General features: G+C 34.0%; 2 protein-coding genes across 4 annotated transcripts in view; both read left to right on the top strand.

The window, feature by feature from the left end:
* The first annotated feature begins 550 nt into the window (after window positions 1-550).
* Window positions 551-21,137, top strand: LOC112464048 (PHD finger protein rhinoceros-like). Its single transcript, XM_025030824.1, has 8 exons — window positions 551-865; window positions 14,416-14,638; window positions 15,127-15,561; window positions 15,897-17,154; window positions 17,560-18,879; window positions 19,203-19,761; window positions 20,316-20,535; window positions 21,025-21,137. The coding sequence occupies exons 1-8, from the start codon at window positions 845-847 to the stop codon at window positions 21,135-21,137; spliced, it is 4,149 nt and encodes a 1,382-aa protein (XP_024886592.1). The 5' UTR covers window positions 551-844.
* LOC112464047 (FH1/FH2 domain-containing protein 3) overlaps window positions 21,032-26,060 on the top strand; it is a 138,059-nt gene continuing 133,030 nt past the window's right edge. For 2 of the 3 annotated variants that reach the window (XM_025030818.1, XM_025030823.1), the window contains exon 1: window positions 23,581-23,795. Coding sequence is in view for 1 of the 3 variants with exons in the window: in XM_025030819.1 (XP_024886587.1) it covers window positions 21,263-21,276 (14 nt within the window). In the remaining 2 variants the exon portion in view is untranslated. Of the gene's footprint in view, window positions 21,125-21,239; window positions 21,277-23,580; window positions 23,796-26,060 lie in introns of those variants that run through there. The other variant, XM_025030819.1, reaches the window with a different exon arrangement.

The following is a 26,060-nucleotide window of genomic DNA, read 5'->3' as shown; positions in this document are numbered from 1 at the left end:
TCACAAAAATTAAAGGTTTAAATAAATTTAAATAAGAAACAATATTTATAAGTTCTAAGTTTTCTAAGTTTTATCAACGTTTTGAATTACATTTAATATTTCAATTACTTTCATTTCTTTCCTGTCAATATTCCTTAACTATATCGATATCTTTATTGATCACCACATCACGATTTCCGCTTGAGCGGAAACGCACGTAGCACGTACTCGCACATATTATACGAGATTTATCCTTATCCCTGGTCTTTCCCCTCGAAGTCTCCTTCGCAGCCGGCGAAGCAGAAGACGAAGAGGAGGCAGAAACGAATAGAGAGCAAGACAGAGAAAGTACAAAGCTATTCTTAAAATAGGGCTCAAGTGAGCACCGCGAGTGCGACAAGGAGCTGTAACTCCGCGAGTCGAGCAGAAGGGAAGTCGAGAAGAAGGAAGAAGAAGAGACGCCGAGAGCTCGGAGTGAGAAGAGAACGAGAAAGAAAGCGAGAGAGAAAGAGAACGAGTGGGACCGCGGCGTGCCTCGCGGGTCGCCGGCTCTTCAGGGTCCGAGCTTCGTTCGAAACGAAGCGCCTTCGCAGCGCTCGCCACTTTCCTCTCCTACGAGGTCGCGGAGGATTGTTTTCTCGTAACAATCGATCGGTTCTACACTCGTGGCCTTGATCGATACCGTGATCCCTCTTCCTCTCGGACGTCCTGTCCCATTCGGGCGACCGGTGCCGGTAAATCGTGTAACGGTGGTGCGGATGCTTCTGTACTCGATGGTGGTTGGTGAAGACAGCTGCAGGAAACGCTTCAGGGGACCTGTTCTCTTCTCTTGAAGTTCCGTCGCAGTCCTGAGGGATCTAGGATCATGGCATCGTACAGGAGCTACGTAAGTTCGCGGTCTTCATATATTGACTTCGCGATGGAACCGGCTTGACTTAGCGTTCCGAAGATCTTTAACTCGCCGGTAACGACACGAAGAAAAACAACGTTGAAATAATTGAGGAATCGATAACGAAATCTTTTCTCAAGATATTCGCTTTATGTGGAATCCCATTCCCTGCATCGGTTCGCTCATTCTTGCCGCAGATTCGTTGGCAATATTCTATGCGAACGTGCTGAAAGCTATGCAACTTTCTGTCTCGGGTATCTTTATTGCTCGCTCGCCATGTGCGAAAAATGCGGATTCCTATATTGGCACAGCACGATGACGCACTTATCGGAATAAACATTTTCGTTTGATCGATGAAATCAATATCCTTCTTGACGATCTGTGCAATTTACGCCGATATTTGATCACGTGCTTTTTGTCGAAACGTATTGCGAGAGGATATCGGCTGAAATAGATAATTGGATCTACCTATATACGAACGTATGCGAAGTAATATTGAGAGATAAGATCTAGTCAAGTATCAGCATCTCTTTTGCATTCTCGCAAGAAATCTATTATTGATAATAATTTTAATATACTCCATTGACATATCACATCTACATAATTCCGTATCCAGCCTGCATTAAGAAAAATACGCAGGGTTTTGATATTTCTGTATTTTAATATCTGTGTTTAATGCTTCTTTAGTGGTTTATTATTATTATATGTATATTTTTAAAAATTTTTAATTGAATGTTGATTAGAGATAAAAATGTATGTATTATATTCTGAGATAAGTTTCTTAAGACATACAATAATAAACCAGCATATAAGAAGAAGGTAAGTAAAGCATGTAACATAAATTTGCTTATTACATTGATGCTTATTACAATTCGTATGCTTTATTAAACTATTAAAGGTTCTATGATAATTTAATGCGACAGAAATATATTTACACATTATGTCTATAGTCGATTAACCTTCAACGTCGCGAATCCGTGGCGTACTCGACAAACATGTACGGTGTAAATGAGTGTATTAAGCATACCGAATATTCAAAGGGCACCTTTGCTGTTGGTTCTGGTCGTTGGTCCTTGCGTATAATTTGAGTGCTGGCTCCGCTTTCGTCGCAATTATGCAATGTAAATGAAGTCCATTAACTTTATCGTGCAGAGGTCCAGGTCGCACGCCCGTTTATTCCACCCGCGGACCGAACCGGGTGTTTGCGAAGTACCGCTAAGTCGAAAAGCTTTCTAAACAGCAACGATGCTGATCTATTCAGTCGTTAAAGCAACGACATAACTCGTCGGGTTGTGCATTGCGGCGCATAATTTTCCGCGGCACATTCGCACGTGTTTCGCGTATTCACGTTTGAATTATCGCCACAAGCCATAGGAATATTTTTTTATTATTATGACGGCCGTCGCCTGGACTGATTTACATTTCCACGCGTTGAGTTTTTCACTTTTAATTCGAAATTACAGCCGGAGCGGCGCGATGCCGTAATGTTTCCAACGTGAACATCGTAGATCTCGCAAGCTTGTAATTAAATTCGTTCCTTTATCACGAATGTTCGTTAGAATTGTGCTTGGTTGACTTTGCTGCATTGTATAGTGGAGAATTCAACGCGCAGGAAATGAAATTCTACAAAACGGCAGCCAAATAGAAACATAGCAACTTGCGTTTGTAGATATATCTAATATGACTGAATTATTAGATTTCTACTTTAATATTCAGCTTTTGTGAAAGTCATGTACATAAATATTATTTTTAAAATAAAGCGATAATTTAAGTCATAACATAATATTTCCAAAACTATAGTTATCTCTAATTTTAATACAAACTAAAATGAATGTTTTTTTTTAATTTCATTTAAAAATAAGAGTATAGTTTAAAGTTCAATATATTAAAGATATATAGATAGAATTTTTGTTTATTTAAATTAAAATATTATCTAGGTACCTTTCATTCATCATTCAGAAATATGTATATTTGAACGTTACACATTTCGAAACTAAACGATTTATGTTTCCTCACTACAATGAGAAATACATCGTGATTAGAAAAAGAAGATCCAACACATTCAGTAGATATAGTCCGGCTCGTGTCAGACTACAGACGCCACAGGCGTAAAAGATCGATCACGGCTCGTCGCGGCGGAAAACGCGGCACACAGCTGAGACGTAGCTCGATCATTTATCGAAGGAGGTCGAAGCGTTCGTTAGCGCCGCCCAAATACGAATCCCGGTTGCATGCCTCCGAGAAACATTTTCGTGCATCGGAGCACCGTGGGTCGCCCGGCGCGGCGACGTGGCGCGGCTAGCAAAATTAGCCGGGTCTTTCCCAGACGGTGTCTGCCCGCCGCGCCCCGTGCGTGCATATTCGTGTGTAAAGCTTTCTTCTACCTCGAATATACGCTCGCGATCGACGCTGAAGGCGACGTGATGTATCGGGTGTCGAATTTCAAAGCGGCTCGCGCGACTCAGCCGTACATGTTGCGTAGGGGATTTGTCTTACGAGCCATTCGCGCCAAGTTTGATACAGGACACGTCGAGGCACGGGCACAGCTCCTTTCTGAAAGCTCCTGAGAGATCCCCGGAGCCTTCATGAGGTTTGCCGTCGTCGACCAATAAGGATCTTTGTACGCGACCTGGATGCGAGAGCATACTCTTGGGCCGGAGGGCCGTCTTCCTCTCGAGTTCTTTCAGGTGACTGGAGCTCTTGGAGCAACGCGCGAATGGAAGTATACGTCGATATATCACGTGAGACAGGAAATTTGTCGTAGACAATTCCTGTTTCTCCCAGGTTTGAATTACTTCTGCTTTCAGAAACGGATATTGTATACTGTAGTAGATTAGCTTAATATCTGCAGTACTGTAGTAGATTAACTTGTATCTTTACAATTTTTTTTGAAATAAAAAAAGAATGTTTTGCAGTAAAAAAGATTAAAAATAAAATAATTCGAACGTCTTAAAATTTTAAATAAAGAAACAAATAAATTGCGTAATAATGTGTATTGAGAAAATAAAACTTAATTTGATTCTTTATAATTGAGTCTCTTTGTAAATCGACTATCTTATTTTCTTATCTTCTCATTTATTTTACGTCAAATATTTTAATATTTTTTAAATTAAATTTTTAACTTTTTATAACAATATACAATTTATGTATATTCTACGTAGAACTTTATAAAGATAATTTTCTTTTTAAAGCAGAATGACGAGATAAGTAAACATTCCAAATGCAATAAAAAATCGTGTATGCACAATAGAATTTAATATATGACATCAATTAAGTACAGCGGGGAGTCTAAAGTCATTATATTTAAGAATTTTTCTTTGCGGTGTAAGTAGCGTCATGCTGGCATGTAATAAAGTCTCTATATGCATTCAGCGATCATTTTTAGTATTCCTCTCACGTCACTTTCTTCGTACTTTTTTCATTTGTCTACAAACATAAGCAATATGCTCGTTCGTGATAAATGAAGACTTTCTCCCTGTTGATTCATCATCCCAAACGTACTTCTTCAATCTTTTCGCGGAAACAGTGTAAAATGATGTCCACCTAAGTGAACAACACAAGGCACATTTGATGACACTTGATGACTAAATTTAGACTTATAACATGTTTACGCTTTAGATGAAACATCAGATATATTAGATTTCGAGCTTATATACATATATCGGTTAAATGACTAATTATAAAGAAGTAATTAAAGAGAAGAAACAAAAAATTATTTTTAATTGTATTTGTTCTTACAAAATAATAATATTATTTGGAATAGTTTGAATTACATATTTTCTAAATAAGAAAGTTCTATAACATGAGAAAATATGTCTGCAACTTGGTGCTTTTTGTATTATCAATAATAATAGACGGAAACAGTTGTTAAACATGGCAAAAATGGCAAAAAAGGCTTTGCCTGAAGGTGCGGGAATATAACTCATTGAGATTATATATAACTCGTTAATAACATATCTATCTTAATAATTTGCCTTGGGCACGCAGAGCGTTCATGGATTAAAACACTCGTATATATTTAAATGTTTGAACGAAGATGCAGGGCAGAACAGTCTGCCTAGACTGAACGGAGAAAGGGATTTAACGGCTTCTTTGAATATTCCAGGCGGAGCAATAGCGGCTGCAAACGATGGCGTGAATGCTTTTAATCGAGCGTACCATTCCTCTTTCTTTTATATCCGCTTTGTGCTCCTTTTGCCTTTGCGTCGCAATAGAGCTCGATATTTATTGCTACGCAACTTGAAGCCTCTTGAAAAAAAAAGGAGATGGATTCTCGCTACGCACCGGATTTAGCTTTCATGACGTTTCGTTAAGAGATATTTAAAAATAACGATGGCGTCTGTATAACAGAAAATTAAACAATTGCTTTAAAAGCTTAAAAGAAATAGATAGAGATACTCGAGACATCTTTTAAAATTGTTTAGAGAAACATTTGATTAAAATCACAAGTGATCTTCTTATTAAAATTATAATATATAAAATAGTTTTCTATAAAATATATATATATATATATATATATATATATATATATTGTAGATATTTTTTTATATATTTTAAATTATAAATAAATCAATGAAGAGCTACAATACAAGCAAAGAGCAAATTGCAACTAAATAATAATGAGCATTATGTACAATAATAGAACTGAAAAATTAATTTAATATATATAATTATTATGCAATTAATTATTTTACAATGCTACTTTATAACATTAACGTTATTAATTACTTTATATTGTTATAATGTTGTTAGTTGCAAACTCATGAGATAAGCTATAGTTATAGTTTTAGCTAATAGAAAAAAGATGAAAAAATTTGGAATTGAAATGGAATGTTAATAATCAAATTCATATATTTTCCTATCTTCTTTAAAACATTTTCCCGTAAAGACACCAGAGAGCTTTTACAACTTCTTGCATGTCGTTGATAAAACGCAGCAAGGAGAAATATGCACGCGGATGCTGCAAAGTGAGAGCTTGGATGGTTATAACTGAGAACTCGCAGCTATATTTAAACGTCGTCGTAGACACGGTTTTGCCCTTTTTTCACCAAGGCGACGACGGAAGTAGATGGACTTCGGCTTCTGAATTTCGAAAGAGTATACGGAACTGTCAGATGTACACATTAGAAAAGACAGGCGTGCACGAGAGAAACTGGTTGAAGCATGCCATTGAATTAATCATAAGCCTCTGTGAACGGTAGTGCCAAAACTACCACGTGTTTACTCTGATGCTGACTTCATACGATACAGGAAACGAAGAGAGGATCGAGATTTGAATATTATATTCATACCTTGTAAATAAATATACCGATTCATAATGGCATCGTTAAAGTAGAAAATTGCTTTGCCACTTATTGCTTAACGGAGTGTAAATGATCATATTTAAAAGCATATAAAGAATTTCTAGTTTTATAATAAAGCGAATGGAAATTGTAAACAGAATCATGAGCAAAATTATAATAAAATACTATAATTTATATTTATTATAAAGAAAAAGTTTTATTATAAAGAAAAACTCTGAACAATTTTATATTCATGAATGTTAATTCTTTTTTCTATTTATCATATATCTTAATTGAGTTATATTAGATATTTGTTATTTTATTGGTATAGATCTTATTAAAAATTATAGTTTTTATAAAGTAAAGACATATATTGTATTAGCTTATTTTTTACTTGTTTTTTTAATATTAAAAAATTGAGAAACAGCAAATAAATTAAAATCAATATAAACTTCTTGTTGCATAATAAATACATCAACATTTACTTTTTACTACTTCTTGATGATATATGTAATCAAGAATGTGTCAACGATTAAAAGGTGCTTCTAATCTAAGCGAGCACATATAGAGCTCACAAAATTCTCAATATTACTCTATATCTTGTTGCGCGAAGGTGTTTATAGATTAGTATTTTACGCCATTTACGTATATTACAATTATAAATACAAATAGCTATTTTATTAAAGCCGACAGCCGACAACCGAAACTGTCGAAATATTTGCCCGTGTTATCAAATTTCCAACGAAAATGGATATTTCAGGATCGTGCCAGACCAGAACTAGCACGTCGTTGATGTTTTGACGTCGTCGCCTTGTTAGCGACGCGTCGCGTCAGGCAACAAGGTTGTTGGCAAACACAGCTGATCTCGTGGATCAATTGCCGGAATTGAACCCAATTTCATCCCGCGCAGGTTCACTCGCTGCATAGTGTCGACGAGCCAAATCGATAAGCGCGCATCTGCAAATATTCGACGGTTCGTTACGCGAAGAATCATTGCGTCTAGAATAAAATCAGAAATTTTCTACGAGAAATTCTTAACTCAGCGTGATCAGTAATTATTTTAAATTAACACTATAATTTTCAACAAAAGTCACACATAATAGTTTCAAACCTTGAATAATGACAAATTTTTTCACATATAAAATTAATCTTCTTTTATGAAAATATGGAAAATTACAAGTAATAAATATTCCAAGAGTTTTAGCAAAGTGCATAACTGCTGAACGACAAACAATATACTAAACGTAAAAATAATAGATAATTACAAATAAAAATATTTTTATAAATTACTATTGACAAAAGACATTGAATTCTGTTAAATAGTAGCAAATAATAATAATGCATGCCTATACTTGTGCTTTTCTGTCTCATCTATATAATACTTTCCTATATTATTTCAATAACGATGAGATATCATTTTACGAAAGCGATTTGCCACAGTTATATACGGTGACAGAGAGATATAAAAAATTATGCATTTCACGCATGCCAGGAATGATACGTCCGTTTGATGGAACAGGTTAGCTCGTCTGCGTGTGGCTGGAAAAATTTATGATCTATTCGTCGGTGTTAGATTCAATTTGCGAGACATCGTTGAAATTGCAGCCGGTTCACTTCCGCGTGAGATTGTAAATTGCAATCATTTTCCAGGTTTTATGTTTATTACTTTACTGATCTATTGCAGCTACCGTTTTGTCATTCATAAATTTGTGCGACTAAATCCAAATGGTTTTTAATGTTAAAAAAAATTGATGTATATATACTTCATATAATACTAACATTAAGTTCTTTTAAATTTAAAGAATAGATATGGTCTTTATTTTCGTAGCATAATTTAATTTTGTTATCTGTATAAAAATCTGTTTATAATTTTGTCACAGTATTATACGTATGAATATGTTTTGTTCTCCTGACTATGAAGATGGAATGAATGATGAAAGAGCGAATGATGGATATTTATCCATTTGTTAGCTCTCCTGTGACACAACATATATAGTAATATAAATCTTTTAGGGCCGGTTGTTCCAATCTGTTGGTAAACTAACGGTTAAATCATATATATATGTCTTTGTTTATCTTTTTACATTAGATAAAGATAGACATATTATTTTTAACTATTAGTTAGCTTACCAACAGGTTGGAACAACCGGCCCTTAATAATATTTATATATTTAATAATCTTCTATATTTAAAAATCTTCTTAATATAAAAAAATTATGTTTCACAGAGATATTGTATTTTATAACTCTCTTATGCCAAGCTAAAGATTAGCTTACAATCAATAAGCGTATTCGTAGAAAAGAAAATGATATATATTCAGTGTTATACATACCTATTGACACACGATAACGTATTATTGCTTCGTAGAATTGCAATTCGCTCGAACATCATAGATCTTGCGAAACGTTAAAACAAGACGAACGATCGATACTTCGTAGTATCGACGACACAATCCAGCAACGACAACGTAATGATGAACGATTTATCGGCTCGTAACGCCATTGAGAAGTTTACCGTCTTTGAGACCGGATCGAAGAGTTTCAGCCACAAAACTTCCGGCAGTTTACACGGTGCCAAAAGTTTTCCAATTACACGGCAAGCCGTCCAGTTTGCTCGTCAGAACCCCATACTCTGACATTTTCCAATCTGTACTCTATCCGCGAAAGAAATCTTTTTATAAGGCATTTTTTCTAACCGCTGCTAAGATTTCAAGGAATTTAAGTTTCGGTATTATCTCACATAAGGATTATATCTTATTGTATAAATAATTTGCCAAACTCCAAATTTCTACAGACAGTCACAACGCGATTATTATTTTTCGAATCTTAAATTTGTATTTGGTCTTTTGTTTTTGAGAAATTTACTTGAGGAAATTGTCAGTGAACATTAACAGAAATGTTGATATCAGAATTAACTGTTTTCATCTTATATTTGAGAAAAACATATTGTAGTTATACATATAATAAATAATAATATAAATAAAAATAAAACTGAATGTACTTTCTTGTATCAAGCTTACTTAAAATCAATATAGTAAAGTAATAGCATATCTGTATAGCTTTGCGTAAAGTAATATCCTTTCATTTCCATGTTAACTACTTAAATAAAATGCACACAATTTAATAATTTAATGTTTTTATTGTTTATGTTTGTATTTGTATGTGTATTAAATGTTTGAAATGTTTTATTTATTAATATTTTAATAACTTGATAGTCTCTATGTTATTTAAATAACATAGACGTGGTTCTTATTCTCATAGCATAATTTAATTTTATTATCTGTTAAAAAAATCTGTTTATAATTTTTTTACAGTATTATACGAATATATTTTGTTTTCCTGATTATGAAACAAATGATGGAAATTTATCCATTTGTACTAACACAGTCAAATGTCGAATTTAACGTAAAATATATAATAAGCATAGGTATAATTTTAAAACGTCAGAATGTAACATATAATTTAATTAACGTTAAAAAGTCAATAATCTTTTCGTCGAAAAAGTTGGTATCATGACTATCATGTAGAATTTACTTTTAAAATGTCGTTTCTAAAAGCATCACGTGTTTGCACGTGTGGCGAGGCTCCCTGAAATCGCTTCCTCGATTCGTGACGTGCCAAAAATCTTGGCGTGTGCCCAATGTGCGAATCGTAAAATAACAGACCGCCGTCGTGAACAGCAACCTAATTTGCTTTCTCGTACGATAACTAATGAAAACTACATGTTCTCTTATGGTGAAGTCAGCTTTCTCTATTAAATAATTCATAAAATAATTGTAAAGCTGCAAATTAATTAGTAAAAATAGCTAATATCGATATAATTATGTTAGAACAATATTAAATTTAATTAAATCCGAAACATATAAAAATTGCCATCCAAGTATTCGGAAATACAACATACAATTTAATACAATTTTGTTAAACTTTTTATTTTATGGAAAGATTAAATTGAACAATATAAAAGATAAATCTTATCAAAAATAAAATTATTTTAATGGCCATGATTGAGTGTCAAATAAATTTTAAATTAGTTATAACGGGTGGTCCAGAAAGATCAATGGCAATTCAACTATATTTAAGAATAGAAGTTAAGAATACAATTAAGCAACATTTTCGTCCTATCGAGCTTGTGACAGCTGGTCGTGCGTCATAAATTATAATAATGCACCGAGTCGCCGGAGGTTAAATCAGGCTGACACTCTTCAATTATCTGGTCTCCCCTCAAGCTGATACCACGATGCATCGGTCGCCCACATCCTCATCAGTGTCATCGAGAATGTACCGAATCATCGCGAATAAAACGTTTAGTCTTTCGTAAGCCTGAATACTTCTTTTAAACAAGTGCAGCACTTGAAGCATCAACGTGCTAAGTCACGGGAAGAAAAGACATTCATAGCTCACATGCTCACATATTTGAGCCATTTATGTTCAAAGCAGCATAAGAATCCAGCTTTAAACATCTTACTAGAATTGAATTACATTGCATTTATATTTACATCTTATTCAAATAAATAAATAAATAATATTTATATATATCTAATATTATTATATAACATATAATTTTTCAAAAATCTGACTTTTGGTTCAGTTTCTTTAAGCAATTAATTAGACAAAACAGCTGTATTTGTATGGTAATTTATATTCTAAATATAGATAAATATTCTATATTAAAAATATTTGAAATATAAAGCGTTATTCCAAATAAACATACGCAAACATTTTTTTCAAAATTTTTAGAAACAAAAAATCAATTAAATTTAATTAAAAATAATGAAAGAACGTAATTAACTATCTTTAGATATGATCTATTTTACATATTTGTTAAACGTGCAGATTTAATTGTTTATTTTATACAAATACTCTACCTAACATTTTTCTAGTACACTGGGGTTGCTTTTTCTATTTTACTATCTTTGATATTTTATTTATATTTACTTTTATTTTACAAAATATATGCAAACATGATTTAAATTTCAATTTTACGGTAAGAAAATAAAAATGCGAAAAATATCTCCTTTTTAACTCTTTCGTGAAAATATATTCTGACTTGACTCTCGAGTCGAGACGAGAAGGTATAACGTGCAAAAATGATAACATTTAACGATCAATACTGTACATATGGATAGAAGTAAATGCAAATATCAAAACATATCGCGACATTGTTACTCTCATATATTTCATGTAATATGCAATTGCGCGTTATTTGTACGTACTCCTCCGTGTGCGACGATGGTGCGATATCGCGTCGGGCTTCCAGATGGCTGAACAGCCGTTCCTCTTGCGCTTGTATTCACGTAAACTTGGACATTTTCGAGCCGCGAGTGTAGACGGATATTTCGTGACGTATATTTCTGCACAATGGTCGAACGCAGATTTTGCAACGCGGTACAGTTTTTATCGCGCATACAGCGTAAAAGTCTCTGCATAAACGGACGCCGGCGTTAATGCACGTTTCATATTTCTGTTAAAATTCTTCCATAAACAGTCGATCCTTAAAGCGTATAATATATGATGACTAAAGCATGTAATATATGCATAAAAGTACACATTTTATATCTTACAAATATATTAACTCTTTTTCCAAGGAAGTTCGAACCCTGGCTGGGATAATATTTCTCGCAATAAATTTTTTACAATGATTTTATAAGGATGCTTATTTAACATTTAAATTGATTTATCAATTTAAATACTTATATTGATTTATTGTTTCAACAAAAGAGTTGTATTTTAAAGACTGATAAAAAATCGGTTGAATTTTGAAAAAAACTATTCACATTACATCATTATTAGACTACCAAGATCCAGTCCGGACCGTAAATGGTGTTTTTCTCCTTAATTGATTATATATTATAACGGTTCCGTTTGATTATTATTATTGACTCTCTTTGACAAGTTAGATATATGTATTTAAAAAATATGTCATTTATATAAAAAATAATAAAATTATTATGCATTTCTTGTAAAAATAATTTCTTTAATAATAGCCAAGAATGACTACAAAGTTATTTTTGTAATTTATATTTCGAAAAATAGTGATGTACTGAATATATTTTTACAGTATTGTTCTATTTTAACGGTGCAACAGTTATTTAAAAAAAATAATAGATATTGTATCTTCCGCGAATTGTTATTTCAGTTTAAATTTTTATAAATAAATACAAAAACGCAATAGATAAAAAGTCATGCACGTTTGCAACATTTTCTCGTGAAAATTCTCAATCTCATCAATAAAGAGATAAAGGGAGAGTATAACGGGTAAGTTCTATTACTGCTTTGTACAATGCAGAAAAAATAAATCGGATATCACTATAATATAAATAAAAAAGTAATAAAACAATCTGAAAATAATTAAAAACTAAAATATTTTGAGAGAATCATGAAAGATTTTATATTAAATATTTTTTCATTTTGTGTAATTTCTAGAGGTATAAAATCTGATAATGGATAATCGTAACAGTTAATTTTCTGGCAAAGCTCTAAATAAATCTAAAAGCATCATGGACAAATGCCAGAAGTCACTTTGATAACTAAAATAGAAATAGAAAGATATCTGTACATTGTGGTTATAATATTAAGCATTAATATTTATAAATAACCAAAGTTTAAAAAAATGTAAAAAATCTGTAAGTCCCAAAATTTCAATTCTTATAAAATAAATTTTTAAATAAATTTTTAACAAATATATGCATTATTAGTCGTTTCTCTATATTTAAATATTCTAGCTAATATTATATAACTTTTGTCATAATTCTTATATCATTTTTATGTTTTTATTTATAATCAACACTTTTGGAACGTAAATTTCTTTACAAAGTATTTGTGCTTTATGTAATAGAGTTAAATTTATTTTTGAAATGAAAAGGAACAGGTCATTATATCTCTTGTACCTTAAATCCGCGTAAACGTGATAATGGGGTTAGATATAACGTGATGAAAGGACTTATCGTTTCCGACGTCGTGCAGTGCTTCCGCTCGAAGGACTTGCTTTGGCGGTCTTAAGGAACGACTGTCGTAATTCTATTATATCACCGAATACCATTAGCATAATAATGAACAGTCTTTTTAGAAGACCCAGTTCGGAAAACAAGTCGAAAGTTTCTCTATAAGTGCATTATCGCGGGTTTTTGCTATTTTCAACTTAGTTTAAAGTGAAATTGAAACCGGAAACAATTATTTGCTGCACTGCTCCTGATAAAAATATAACGAATGTAATTTAAAAAATACAGAATTCCATATATTTACAATTCAGTTTAGCTTTTGACGAAATATAGGCCTTTATTTGCGCCACCCGTTGAATGCAAAGGTTATTACTCTCTGCCAGGTCGATCTACCTATTTTGAGATTGAGGGCATTTTGCCAAGCTTATATTAATTACGAATTATTATTTTTTATTTTCATACATTTTCAAATAATGTATTTAATAATCTGTTTTAAATATCGCAGAAATAATTTACTGTTCTCCTAATTTCTTCCTTTTTATCTATATTTTATTTCCAGTTAGATATTTAAATAATCAATAATATAAAAAGTTTTCGATAAGGGAATAAAATAAATTAATAATAACTTAATCGTTTCAATATGCAGTTATGGAAATTGAAGCTTTGCATAAATTGTTTTTTATTTGATTGTCTTTCTGGTCTTCAAATGAATGAACCAAATTCAAATGAGAATTATAGCATTTTATAATAGTAGGTAATAATACTGAGAAACTTGAGATAACATTCAGGTTGTATTTATATTTATATCGTTTTACGAGTAATGATACATTAAATTAGATTTATTTTTATTTATCGAGCAAAAAGGTTCTTGATGAAGACATTCATCAGATGCGTCTTCTCGGTAATGCAAACTACGCATTATCCGTATTATCCTCATTATCTTTAATATCCTGGAACACCCACAGCCCTTATTTTTTGTGAGTGTCTTATTGGCTTAACGTCCGACCCCTTCTCGTTACTGTAAATGCAAGAAGTGACTGATAAATCTTGTCATCGTAATGATCAATAATGTATCGCGAGATATCAATAATATATATAACTTGAACAATTTAGTTATACAACATTGCAATAAATACGTAAATATTATTTAAGTAACATTTTAGAAACTTTTTAAATAAAATTATATTTTTAAGGTAATATTTTAACAGTTTAGCTATATGAATTAACGATTTATTTATAACTCTGATAATACAAGCTGCATAATTTCATTTACAAAACCAAAATAATCAAAAAATTGTGCAGTATATGCTTTTCATTTCTGATTACAGGGTGATGTAGGAGCATATAGAAGCAGAACCGGCGTCGGCATCGCTAGCACATTCGGTAGGAATGCTTCCGGTGGAAGTAACCTGCCAAGCTGTAGAAGCAGTTATTCCGGAGTCGGATCGAGTTCTGCTCGAGCTATTGCCAAGGAACGGGCGCTTGCTGGTTTTGGAGGCACTTTTCTTAAAAAAGATAAATTCGAGGAAAAACCGGCATTCAAATATTCATGTGAGATGTTTGTTCGTTTGCAATATTTTGTATTGATATTCTATATTATTTATATATTTATTATTAATGTAATCTAAAGGAAATGTATATGTATATTATAACACTTATATTTAAAAACTTATTTATATTTAATATTGTTTCTTAATTTATTTTAACATAGTGTTATAAATAAAATCGTCTATTTATAAATTATATTTAGATGATAAATATATTTTGGAAAACATTTAGTTTATTTTCTTTTAAATAGCATACTTGTTCTAGAAATCATATATAGAAACAATAATTAATAAATAAATTAAGTTTGTTTGCAATATTCGCATTATACAATACTTTGATTATCCAATATTATTATGTGTTAGTGTCAGCAGTCTAATTGTATAGACTTATCTCTATAATTACAATTAGCAATGTAATAACAAAATGCATATATTCATATATTATTTTTCCAAAAAAAGTAACGTCACAATTTTTCTTAAATTATCATATAGGCACTAAAGACACCGATAAAAGTCGATTGCATCCCGGAAGATCGTCGTCTGAAGACGTGAGGGCGAAAAGTCCGCTATCTGATAGTAGGTCGTCTCTCCTTGAGAAGTACTCGTTCTCAGCTGGCAAAACATCGGAGAGGCCGTCTTCCGTGTTGGACAGATATAACCGACCGGCTTCGCGGGAAAAGAGCAGAGAGCCCGAAGGAATATCGAGGTACGGATCCAGCACATATCCCGGATCGAGTTTCGCCCGAAGTTACGGCAACGATGGTAGAATCGAAAAGAAGGACCATCCGCCAGTCTCCTACAGAGGATTACGTTCCAATTCCGGAAAAACATCGCGCGAGCCCAGTCCGGAAGTCAGTGTCGGAAAAACGAATTCCTACAGGGTCTATTCAAGAGCGCCGTCTTACGGTCGTTCAGCTGCTTCGCCTAGTAAGTGCGACTATTTTATTATGTATTATATAATAAATTAAAAAATATTAAAAAAATATTTTCTTTAAATATTTATTATTATTATTATTACTTATACATTTATAAATCTAAAATATAGAATTTTTTAATTAAAATATGTTTTTAAAACTATCTTTACAAAACTTTATAATTCAACATAAACTTTAAAAGCATATTTAATTACGCCAAATCCTGATAATGAATAGTGCTTTGTGCTGTTCTACAATTATTTAAAATTCTTAATCATTAGTATTCTTACGTTTCAAATCTTGTGCAAATAAACAACTAATGTTACAAGAACTTTCTACACTTTTTAGGCACGTCCGAATCGAGCTCGGCTACAATCTCGACGAGATTTGGCTCGACAGCTGGCTCGCGATTTCTTTCATCGCGAAGTGGCAACGAACGAGTGTCCACAAGTGTAAACTATCCCGCAGGAGGAAGATTTCGAAATTTGAACAGTAAATCGACTAATCAGAAAGAAGAAGAAGAAGAAGAAGAAGAAGAGTCAAGGCTTACTGTAAAATCTGACAAAGATGGTCACCACGAGTTGTCAAAAATTACAAACCGAGTAGAAGAGAACGAAACTAACAATAAACTTCCGGACAACGAGTTTGTGACGCTAACGGTGGTGACAAGAAGTACTTCACCGACACCTCCAGCTTCTTCGTCTTATGTCAGAAACAGGCGAGCGGAGATCAATGTTGTTCATCAAAAAGAAGTGATTAGATTTCGAAAATTGCCGAATACTGTGGATGAAGAGGTACAGTGTGATCAAATGGAAGAAACATCAAGATTCTCGAGGTATGGCAGCAATAGAGTATCTGGTGCACCCTGGTCGACGTACTTGGATAAATACTCAGGTGCATCATCAGCTGGAAGTCCATCTATATATTCGTCCAGAGGATTTACTAATGCGAGCTCTTCTAGTAGACTTAACAACTTCGCGTATACGAGAACGAATGAAGCATCAGCAACTACGAAAAGTGAATCTTCTGCCAGAGAAATTTGTGGTTCTGATACTAAAAGTCAAAATGAGAAACTTCTCGGTTTGAATTGCACAACAACTAACGACGAGACAGCGTCCAATGACTCGAAGACATCGTCAAGCGGTCAAGATATTCATTGCGTAAATAAAGAAGACAGAATTCACGGTAGCGAACGATGTTGCTGTGGTGCACGAAAGATTGAAACACACGGAAACAGTAATTTAAGTAATTTAAGAAGCTCCAATCAGAATCTTGCATTTTATCGCAGAGAAGATTCAACGCAGGATACGCAGAATGCATCGAGATGTGACGATTATAACCAAAGAAGACCGTTCATTCCGCGACTGGAACGTACTTCTTCAAAGAATGATGTAAAAATTCCTAAATGTTCTTCAAAGACTGAAATAACATCATCGAAATCCGATGCATACAGCGAAAGAAGAGGATCCACTCCGAAATCGGATGCCAGCTCCTCTTCTAGAACCGGAGAGTCTCTTCGAATTGTCGAAGGGCATTGTCAAGACCAAAATGAAGAAACTATTTCTCAAAAGCGTGATGTTTCGCAAAGAAAAGATTCGACATCGAGGTACGTAATCTGTTTTCTAGTAAAGTAATTTATTGGATATACCTACATAATCCAAATAAAGAACATAACAAAATCAATTGCAACTTATCCGAATGCATTGGCATTTTAATAAATTACATTATCTAATATCTCAAGTTTAGAAGATAAACTTTAGGCTAATTTTTAATATTTAATAAATGAAATTTTTGGCAAAAAATACTTTATAAAATATATAAAAATTTTCGGAAATAATTTTATACAAATTATACTAAATTGTGCAAGAACTGTGCAGCATATATCTGTTATTATACTTATTATATTTAATGTAAAAGATAGAAAAAAATCCATAATCCTTAAAAAGACTTAACTGATATATACTGAAAGGTTAAATGTGTTCTTGAGTTAATTAATATTTTTCATTGAAAGCGGTTCTTCGCAAAGTCGCTCGGCATCAACATCGCAGACTCGGAACGTATCGACGAAGAATACGCCGCGTCAAATGACGCGAACCGGCTCGTCAGACGGATCTTCTGTAAGCATGCCAATTGGCAGATCGAAATCATCGTCCGCTAGTTCGGTGACGAGTCAGGGTATAAAAATAAAAACGACAACGCCGCCATCGTCCGGGAAATCATCGGCCGGTTCGATCCTGCCGTCAGTGAATCTACGACAAGGCGGTTCGCCGGACGCGCGCGGCAAACCACCTGTGCCGAAAAATGATACTACGACCGCCGCCACGCCGAAGTGTACCGTGGCAACGAAGTACGTGAACAAGGACTTCCGCAAGTCGACCTTGAACATGGAGAACGGTGACTTGTGCTCCAAGTACGCGAGAAGAAAGAAAAGTCAAAGAAACATTTCTGTCAGCGCTCAGGATTTCGAAACGGCATCGGAACGGCATGTTCCCCAAGCAGTTTCTTCGGGATCCTTCACCTCAACGAAGTCCGGTCGATCGAGGTTCAGGACTCCGTCGGGAGAATCGAAGCCAATGCTTGGGAGGAACGGCTCGAATAGTTCACCGAAATGGGAAGAAACGAAAAGCGGGTCAAAGTCACCTTGCGGAACAAAAAAGAGGCCATCTGGGACATTCAGTTCCAGCAATAGTCAGTCGACCTCTGCGAATTCCTCCAGCAGCGAGGATGATGACGATCGTACGGACAAGACGGGTTCGAGACGGAGAAGAAAGAGAACGTTAGAATCGCCCGCGCGCGAAGTAAAAGGTAAAATCAGTGCGGGATCGTCGAGGACGAGCGTATTGGCGTCGTCGGCCGATGATATGTCAATGATGACGGAGAAACCACCTAGGCCACCCTCTAGTCCAAGATCTAAGAGTGATCGTTCCGCGAAGACGGAAGAGGCCAAGTCCTTCCTGATGAGAGCGCTGGCGCCAATGACGAATTTCTTTAAGAACAAGAATCAAGATTCCGATGATACAAGTAAATCAGATGGTTGGGTTGACTCCTTTGAGGAAAACCACGAAGCCAGTAACAAGTCAGGACAGCCGCTATCATCTTCGAGATCAGTCAGTCAGAATCTGTCAAAAGGTCCTAGTTTCAGTAATTCTCAGAGAAGCGACGGAATAAGGGGAAATAATATAAAGATTCAGCGTCAGTCTTCGGACGAAAAACCATGGTGGTTGGATCCAAATTCCGATAACATTCCCGAGGGGATTCAAAGGGCTAGTCCATGGAATAATGATGTTAGTCAGGAAACAACAATCAGCACAGCCTTACCGGATGATGGTAAGTTAATCTTTTAATATACTGCATATACATATATATTAAGTATAAACATATGTATTATACATTTAAATATTATATAATATATATAATGCTGTGTGCTTAGTTTATATTCACATTTTGTAAAGTCACTTGTACAATAAAAGTACAAATTATTATTATTATTTTGAGAATATAAACTATTATTACTTTAATTCAAGAAGAACAGATCATTATAATTTTTTATAAATTATTTATAATTTTCAGTCTTTTTAATTCAGAAAGGTCTATTTAATCCTTGCGTCTGTTATCTTATTTCTTGCGTGTGTTGCTAGGAAAATATAAACTCAGAATTTGGCGACAAGGATCAGAAGAATATGCCTGGTGGTTGGACGACGTTGCAGCGGAAGAAGCGAAAAAATCACCCTCGCCGGTATCCCCTATTTCGAGACGGGGCTCCAGTCGAGGCAGTATTCGATCAGTTGATCGACGAAATCGCATCAGGCATCAGCAGTCCGGCGAACGAGCGTGGTGGATGAGTGACGACCCCGAGAACGTTCCGGAGGGCATCGAGGTCATCCCGGTGGCGTCTGCCGATAGTCAAAGTACCGACAACCCTGTCGATAACGAGAGCCTTTACTCTTCGAAGCCGCTTAAGAAAATCCGACATGTCGAATCCGGGGAGAAGGCATGGTGGATGGACAGCTCCTCCAACGTTCCTGACGGGGTCGTCAGAATTCCCGTGGAAATTCCCAACAGCACTTCCGACTCCTCCGAGTCATACGAGAAGATCGATATCGGCGTTAACCCTGAACCTGAGACGTGTGTCAAGAGAAGCCTCTCTAGATTTCCTATCGAATTTCCGCCGCCACCATCCGAGCCCTTGGGAGATCGTGCTAGTCCAGAAGGGGTAAGATTGATCATCATATTACGTAACGTTTGGTCTTATACGTCAGGCTGATAATGATTTTATACAATCTAATGAATCTCTCTAATTGTGAAAGAATGATCCAAATAAAAGACGGATAAGTTTACGAAGCCATATTGATAAAATATTATTACGTACGATGCAAATTACTAAAATAAGAAAAATAAAAGATTAATATATTTTTTTATTATTTTCTCATAAACAATTTCTAAACAATTAAATTCTTTAAAATATATTGAGCAATATTGAGTAATAAAATTTAAAATATTTGAAAATAAAACAGTTGACAAATGTGGATAATCAATCGCATAATAAAAATAGCATTAACTATATTGAATTTTGCCTTATTCCTTTACTCTCTTTTTTTTCTTTCTTCATTATTATTTGTTAATAATAATAATAATAATTTAACAATGTTATCTATACCAACATTATACTACTATTTTCAAGCATATTTTCCAAAAAAGAAACCATCAATAATATGAGAGAGCAAAATAATTACCATAGGGTATTTGAGTTAGTTATCCCTGTTGCAGGTAGAGAATCCACCTGATCCGCCGGACAATTATGGACGAAAATCTCCTTACGACAATGTGAAACCGGCACCCCGAAGATTGCCACCCCGGAAACGACCTTCTACGTTGCCGTTATTTATTGGCGAGGATACTGACATCGATCACGTGCTCGGTGATACAGCTGTTCTGTGCCACAGCCCTGTTCTCTCCCGTATTCATAAACAGGAACGCGTCGAAGAGGGTGAGACGGGAATGAATTTAGCGTCACTTAGCGATCGATACTATCGTATACCTAGTTTACATAATATCAGTCGGATTATCCGATGTATCGCATGGAGCTCAACAAAGTGGATCCGGAAATAAACAATTGAAATTTGTTGTGTAATATTCTTTCTTTTAATTGGTTGACAAAAAGATAAATTGTCGACGCATTGTTTGAAAACGAGAATCTATGGAAAATTAAAATCTCTGTGAAAAATATGCGTAAAGCAATTTGGAAAGATGTATTCATAATACTTAAGTTAAATTTATAATATTTCCATATGCATAAGTAGTAAAGTTTAACTATAGTTTTATTAATAAAATTTTATTAATTTTTTTATATTTTTGAGTTTGCTATGTAATAACGTAAATAAAAGTAAATAAATAAAGTTTTATCTATAGAAAAATGTATGTTAGAATATTTTATCACATATGTTAAAATGTAAATATTGTATATGTATTATTGCAGACTCTTCCGAAGACAATTCAGAGTGTGAAGAAATAGATGCAACTCAGGTCATTATTCATGATAGCACGCCAAAAACACCAGTAATTCAACGAAGAAATCGGTATGTTTTATAAAAAAAAATATAAAACAGTTTAACGGATAAATTGCATATTGTATATGTATTATACATATAATTTAGCAGCTGCGCAAATCATTTAATATTTTTCTCTTTTCAGAGACAATAAAAGGATTCAACCTGATGGCTACATTCCGGTGAGTTTTGTTATGCATTTTTATTGCATGTTAACGTGTCAGTAGTTTTTTCTTCAAGTAGCGAGATGTATATTGTAATATTTGCTATTATAATTAATATTATTCTGTATATAAGCAGTCTGTATATAAGCAAGAAACGTAACAAAACAAATATAAAAGTAAATATAACAATAAAATTTAAAAATATATCTATATAAACGCAATATTAAATTAAAGAAAAAAAATCAAAAATTTATTTAAGTTGTGTACACATATTGTTATAAATTATAATATAATACAAATAATAAAATTTAAAAAAATGGTAATATTTTGCGGAGTTAAATATTTTTCTTTTTTTAATTCGCACTATTGTCCTGTTTCTTACATAATTTTTTGAAATTTTTATTAAATCCTTTCATTTGACATTTAAGTTCATTTAAAACTAAACACTAAGGAAAACGTATAAAAATGTTTTGTAAAAGAATTCTCGGTAAAATGATGTTTATCCGTTTAAATTTTAAATGATAAGAATTTTCTTAAGTAGATGGAATAAATTTACAGACAATTTCGCTGACAGAAAAATACGAAAAATGTATTTCCCTTTTTAAATTGTGCATTTGTATTTACTATTCTAATGCTCTCGTTTTGGCGTGCAATACACTGTAGTCATACATAAACGGATAGCTCGGCATGACTATCGAGAAATTCTCCTAACAAAGCCCTACGAGAAAGCAGATGAGATCAAGAGAAGTGGAAATGCGCGCGACATTATTGTCTCTAGTGAGGGATGCACGAAAAGCTCCTTGCTACCCTCTTGCAATTTTTCGTATTGTGCACGAAGCGGTAGCAAACAAAGGAACCTTGCTTGAGTGCTTCCATACCGCGCCCTTCGCATATTGCGTTTCGGTTCACAATTATTCACTATGACATTGTCATAATTTCTCACCTCCAATATTATTAATTTTTGTCATAAATAAATATAATTATTGCATTTGTTAAAAACTATTAAAAGTTATTATATTTTTATCATATTCCTTAAAATTTGATATAAAATTCCTTTGCGCTTTGATGGAGAATTTAATTAATTACGCATTCACACACACATATTCAAAATCTATTAAAGGTGGTCATTTTTTATTGGAATTATATATGTATCCTCAATTAGTCTTGGCTTTTAAAGCGATTCTGCGATTCAACTGCACGTTAATGAGTAATATTTAATACGAGATATAACGTATCGTGACTAATTGATCACTTCGCTCAAAATTATGCAGAAGTCACTTATATTTTTGCGCCATTGTGTGAACTACCCTTGTGAGTGGCACGATAGCATTAGCACTCTCCCGCACAATGAACCCCTCCATCACGTTTCTATGGGCTCACAGCGTCCCCTTTTATGCTGCTCGAGATCCCTACGGGGACTCGTCGCAGTACGCAGAGATATGTACAACCGCGCTTATATTTCCATATTTTTTCACATTGCTGATTATTTTTTTAGTATGCAATCATCTCAGCTTGTTTTATCCTCAGATTATTATCTCGTATGACAATAATTCAAATAGTTCTTTTTTCAGTTTAGCGATTATTAATAAAATAATGTATTATACAATATATGTGCTAAACATAAATTAATTAATAATGTAAAAATTATATTTCATTCAAGTAATTTTTACATATATTTACAGTTTTAAATCCTAAAAATTGAAAGCTTTAATTTAGAATTTGTAAAATACGTGACATTTATCTGACATAACAATTGAATGTTAATTACGTTTAAAATTATAATTTTTTACTCGTTTTTAGCGAACCATCTAAAATTTGTAACTTACTCGTCGCGCAAATTGCTTGGCGCCTACATTTTACGAGACTGACTTGCATTTCTAAAGAATTCTTTTAAAACAAAATAATAGAATTGAGCTAATAAAAGTTTTTGATTACGTACTGATAATGTACTGATAACAAATTAAAATAAAAGTTTGAATAACGCATACCTTATGTAAAGTAAGATAAAGTTACTAAACATTGTTCTCTACGATTGCTGTTTGAAACAAAAATAACTCCTTTTTGAAACGCCTATAAAGCAGTCATGCACAAAATAATTATTCAAAAAAATTTTGAATATTTTTTTAATAGTTCCATTTATAAATGCGATAAATTCCAGAAAAATCGTATAGATTTATGGTTCGTGAAGATCATGTGTTATTCGAACATCAGTGTTTCGGGGTGCGTATACCACGTGAACGAGAGAGGGGTTCGACCGCTCGGCGGCGGCACTGTCGGTCGACGGCGACAGGTGTCTGCGGCACGTTCAGTGTCGCGACGGCCGCTCTCGAGGTAAGGCACGTTGTTGCGCGCCGCGTGTAAACGTACGTGTTATACTCGCGCTGCATCGCGCCGCATCCGCACATCTCCTTTCCCTCCAGCCGTGCGTGTGCTCGTAATTCCGCTCCTCGTACCGCGCTTCCCACCGCCACGCGGCTTCCGGCACGCGTTTCCGTTGTTCGCGTCGGCGGCGGAAGTGCGCGTGTCAACCCCAAAAGGTGAGTTCTTTCGCTTCGCGCAGACTCCGTGCTCCGAAGCGCGCGCGCTTTCATCTCGCGCAGCGCAGGGCCTCTGCCTCTCGATCTCGCCTCGAAGGACCTCTCTGCGGGTTATGGGCAAAAGTCGAACGGAATTCGCGAATACTTTTGATAGGTTCGCTTTGATTGTATTCGATAATCCTGTCAGAGTAACGATAACAGGCACGTAGGAACTCGATTTGATACTTGAAATTCCTAAATCACGGAGCAATTAAACGTTTATTTGATTTTGGGAAGTTATAAGACATTATAAAAAGATAATGTAAATTTTCCAAAGATAATTATAGACATACGTGATGATTTTTTAGAAAATATACAGATAAGCGTATATTTACATATTTTAATTTATATTGTCGAAGATTATTTTATAAACTAGAGCCTGGATGCATGTTTTATCGGTTATCCAGGAGATAAGGATTTGATATTTTAATTAAAGAATTAAGCAGGATATGAGTGAAAGTAAATATTGGGTCATTTAAATAAGAAAATTGTAAATAATTTTGTAATAAAAGAAGAAAGCAAAGATATTTACTTTAACGCAATAAAATACTCCATGTTTGACATGAAAGATGTTTTGTTTTCATTATGAAACGCGTGCTTCATATTTCGAAGCACGTACTTACATATGTTTTTTGTCATGTTATCACGATACGTGTCGATAACTTGTTCGATACAAATATTTGTATATACATATCGACTATACGTATACAGTATATATATAGTCAGTAGCAGAGAGATATTATGTTCCGAAATATAAATTTCTCTTGGAAACTTCTCAGTAATCACAATATCTTGTAATATAAGCCGATTGAAATCAGCAACTGAAATCTTTGAGAACAATATTTCAACCTTTAAACAATACTTTTGAACATCTTAAGCTCTCGTTTTATTGTTATTTTTGGATTTATAATCAAAATAAAAAGTCACAAGTACCGATTATATAAATTCTAATATTTTGATTTTCAGTTCTCGATAATATTGAAGTAGTCATTATCATATAATATACTTAAATTCTATTGTATTTATGTCCATTTTTACCAATGCGGATTAACTTCAATCTCATCAGTTTATAACTTACTTTATATTTTTCTCATTCTTAAAATAAAATAAAATAAAAAAACAAGAAGTAAGTTAAACTGAGATTAAAGTTAATCTATATATTGGTAGAAACGGACATTAATGTATCAATGAACGCAATCTATCTAATCGAACTTATATTTTTATGTAAATATTGCACGATTGGTACAGGAGTCTGGATCAGTAATTTTCTGGAATGTCACACGTCTCGACTGGTTCTGACGCTCAGCCGCTCCTGAAGGACGTTATTTATTTCGGATGTTAGCGCGTACAGATGATAGGTCCGGTTCACGTTCGCTGCTCCGTCACGCTTTTTTTCAGTCGTTCACCTTCGGATCTGCCTTATGCGAAATTTTCATGTATATTTGCCAGCGATATAAGTCATTTAAAAACAGACGTGTTATTAGATTCGCCCAAAAAGTCATTTTTATCATCTTTTAGCGATTTGCAATCTTTATCGATAATTCCACGACATTTCAATATTTTTGATTTAATGTGATAGAATATTAAAGTTAAAAAAAGAATCGGATTATTAACAACTTATTTGAAAATGAGACGTTTATGAATATGAATGTGAAATGCTCCAAAAACGTTATTCGGAGGTTGAAGTATGATTTTGTGAAAAATTCGGCGTTATGGAAATAGACATTCTAAGAATACGATATTCCAAAAGACAATAAGACGTAACGTTCGAAAATATATCGTATTACAATTGCATGTGCGTGACCGAGTGCTCCAAAATGCTATAAATAAAGGCTAAAGCGCGATATTCTGATTATTTGATTCTCGAGAAACGTGGTTAAAACGCCAAAAGACACGACATTCCGAAGGGCGGAATTGTTGATTCAAGCGAGTTTGGGAATCCTCGCGAGTTCGATCTCGCGTCGCGATCGCATCTTGATCATGAATCTTTCGTCGACCACAACTGCGATTACATTCGTGGCATGGCGCAGACTCGTTTTCCCTTCTAACTCCCTCTTCTCTTCGACATATCCCCTTCACTCTCTTTCTTCCTCCATTCCGTTTCTCTCCTTTCGTTCATCTCTCTATTCCTCTTTTTCTTTCCTTTGATTTCTTTCTTTTCCTCTTTCTTTCTCTGTCTTCTCTCTCTCTCTCTCTCTCTCTCTCTCTCTCTCTCTCTCTCTCTCT

The sequence above is a fragment of the Temnothorax curvispinosus genome, unplaced genomic scaffold (assembly GCF_003070985.1).
Source record: "Temnothorax curvispinosus isolate PA1 unplaced genomic scaffold, ASM307098v1 QBEX01013839.1, whole genome shotgun sequence".
Classification (NCBI taxonomy): domain Eukaryota; kingdom Metazoa; phylum Arthropoda; class Insecta; order Hymenoptera; family Formicidae; genus Temnothorax; species Temnothorax curvispinosus.
Note: the sequence above shows the minus strand (reverse complement) of the source record. Positions and strands in the feature narration are given on the sequence as shown.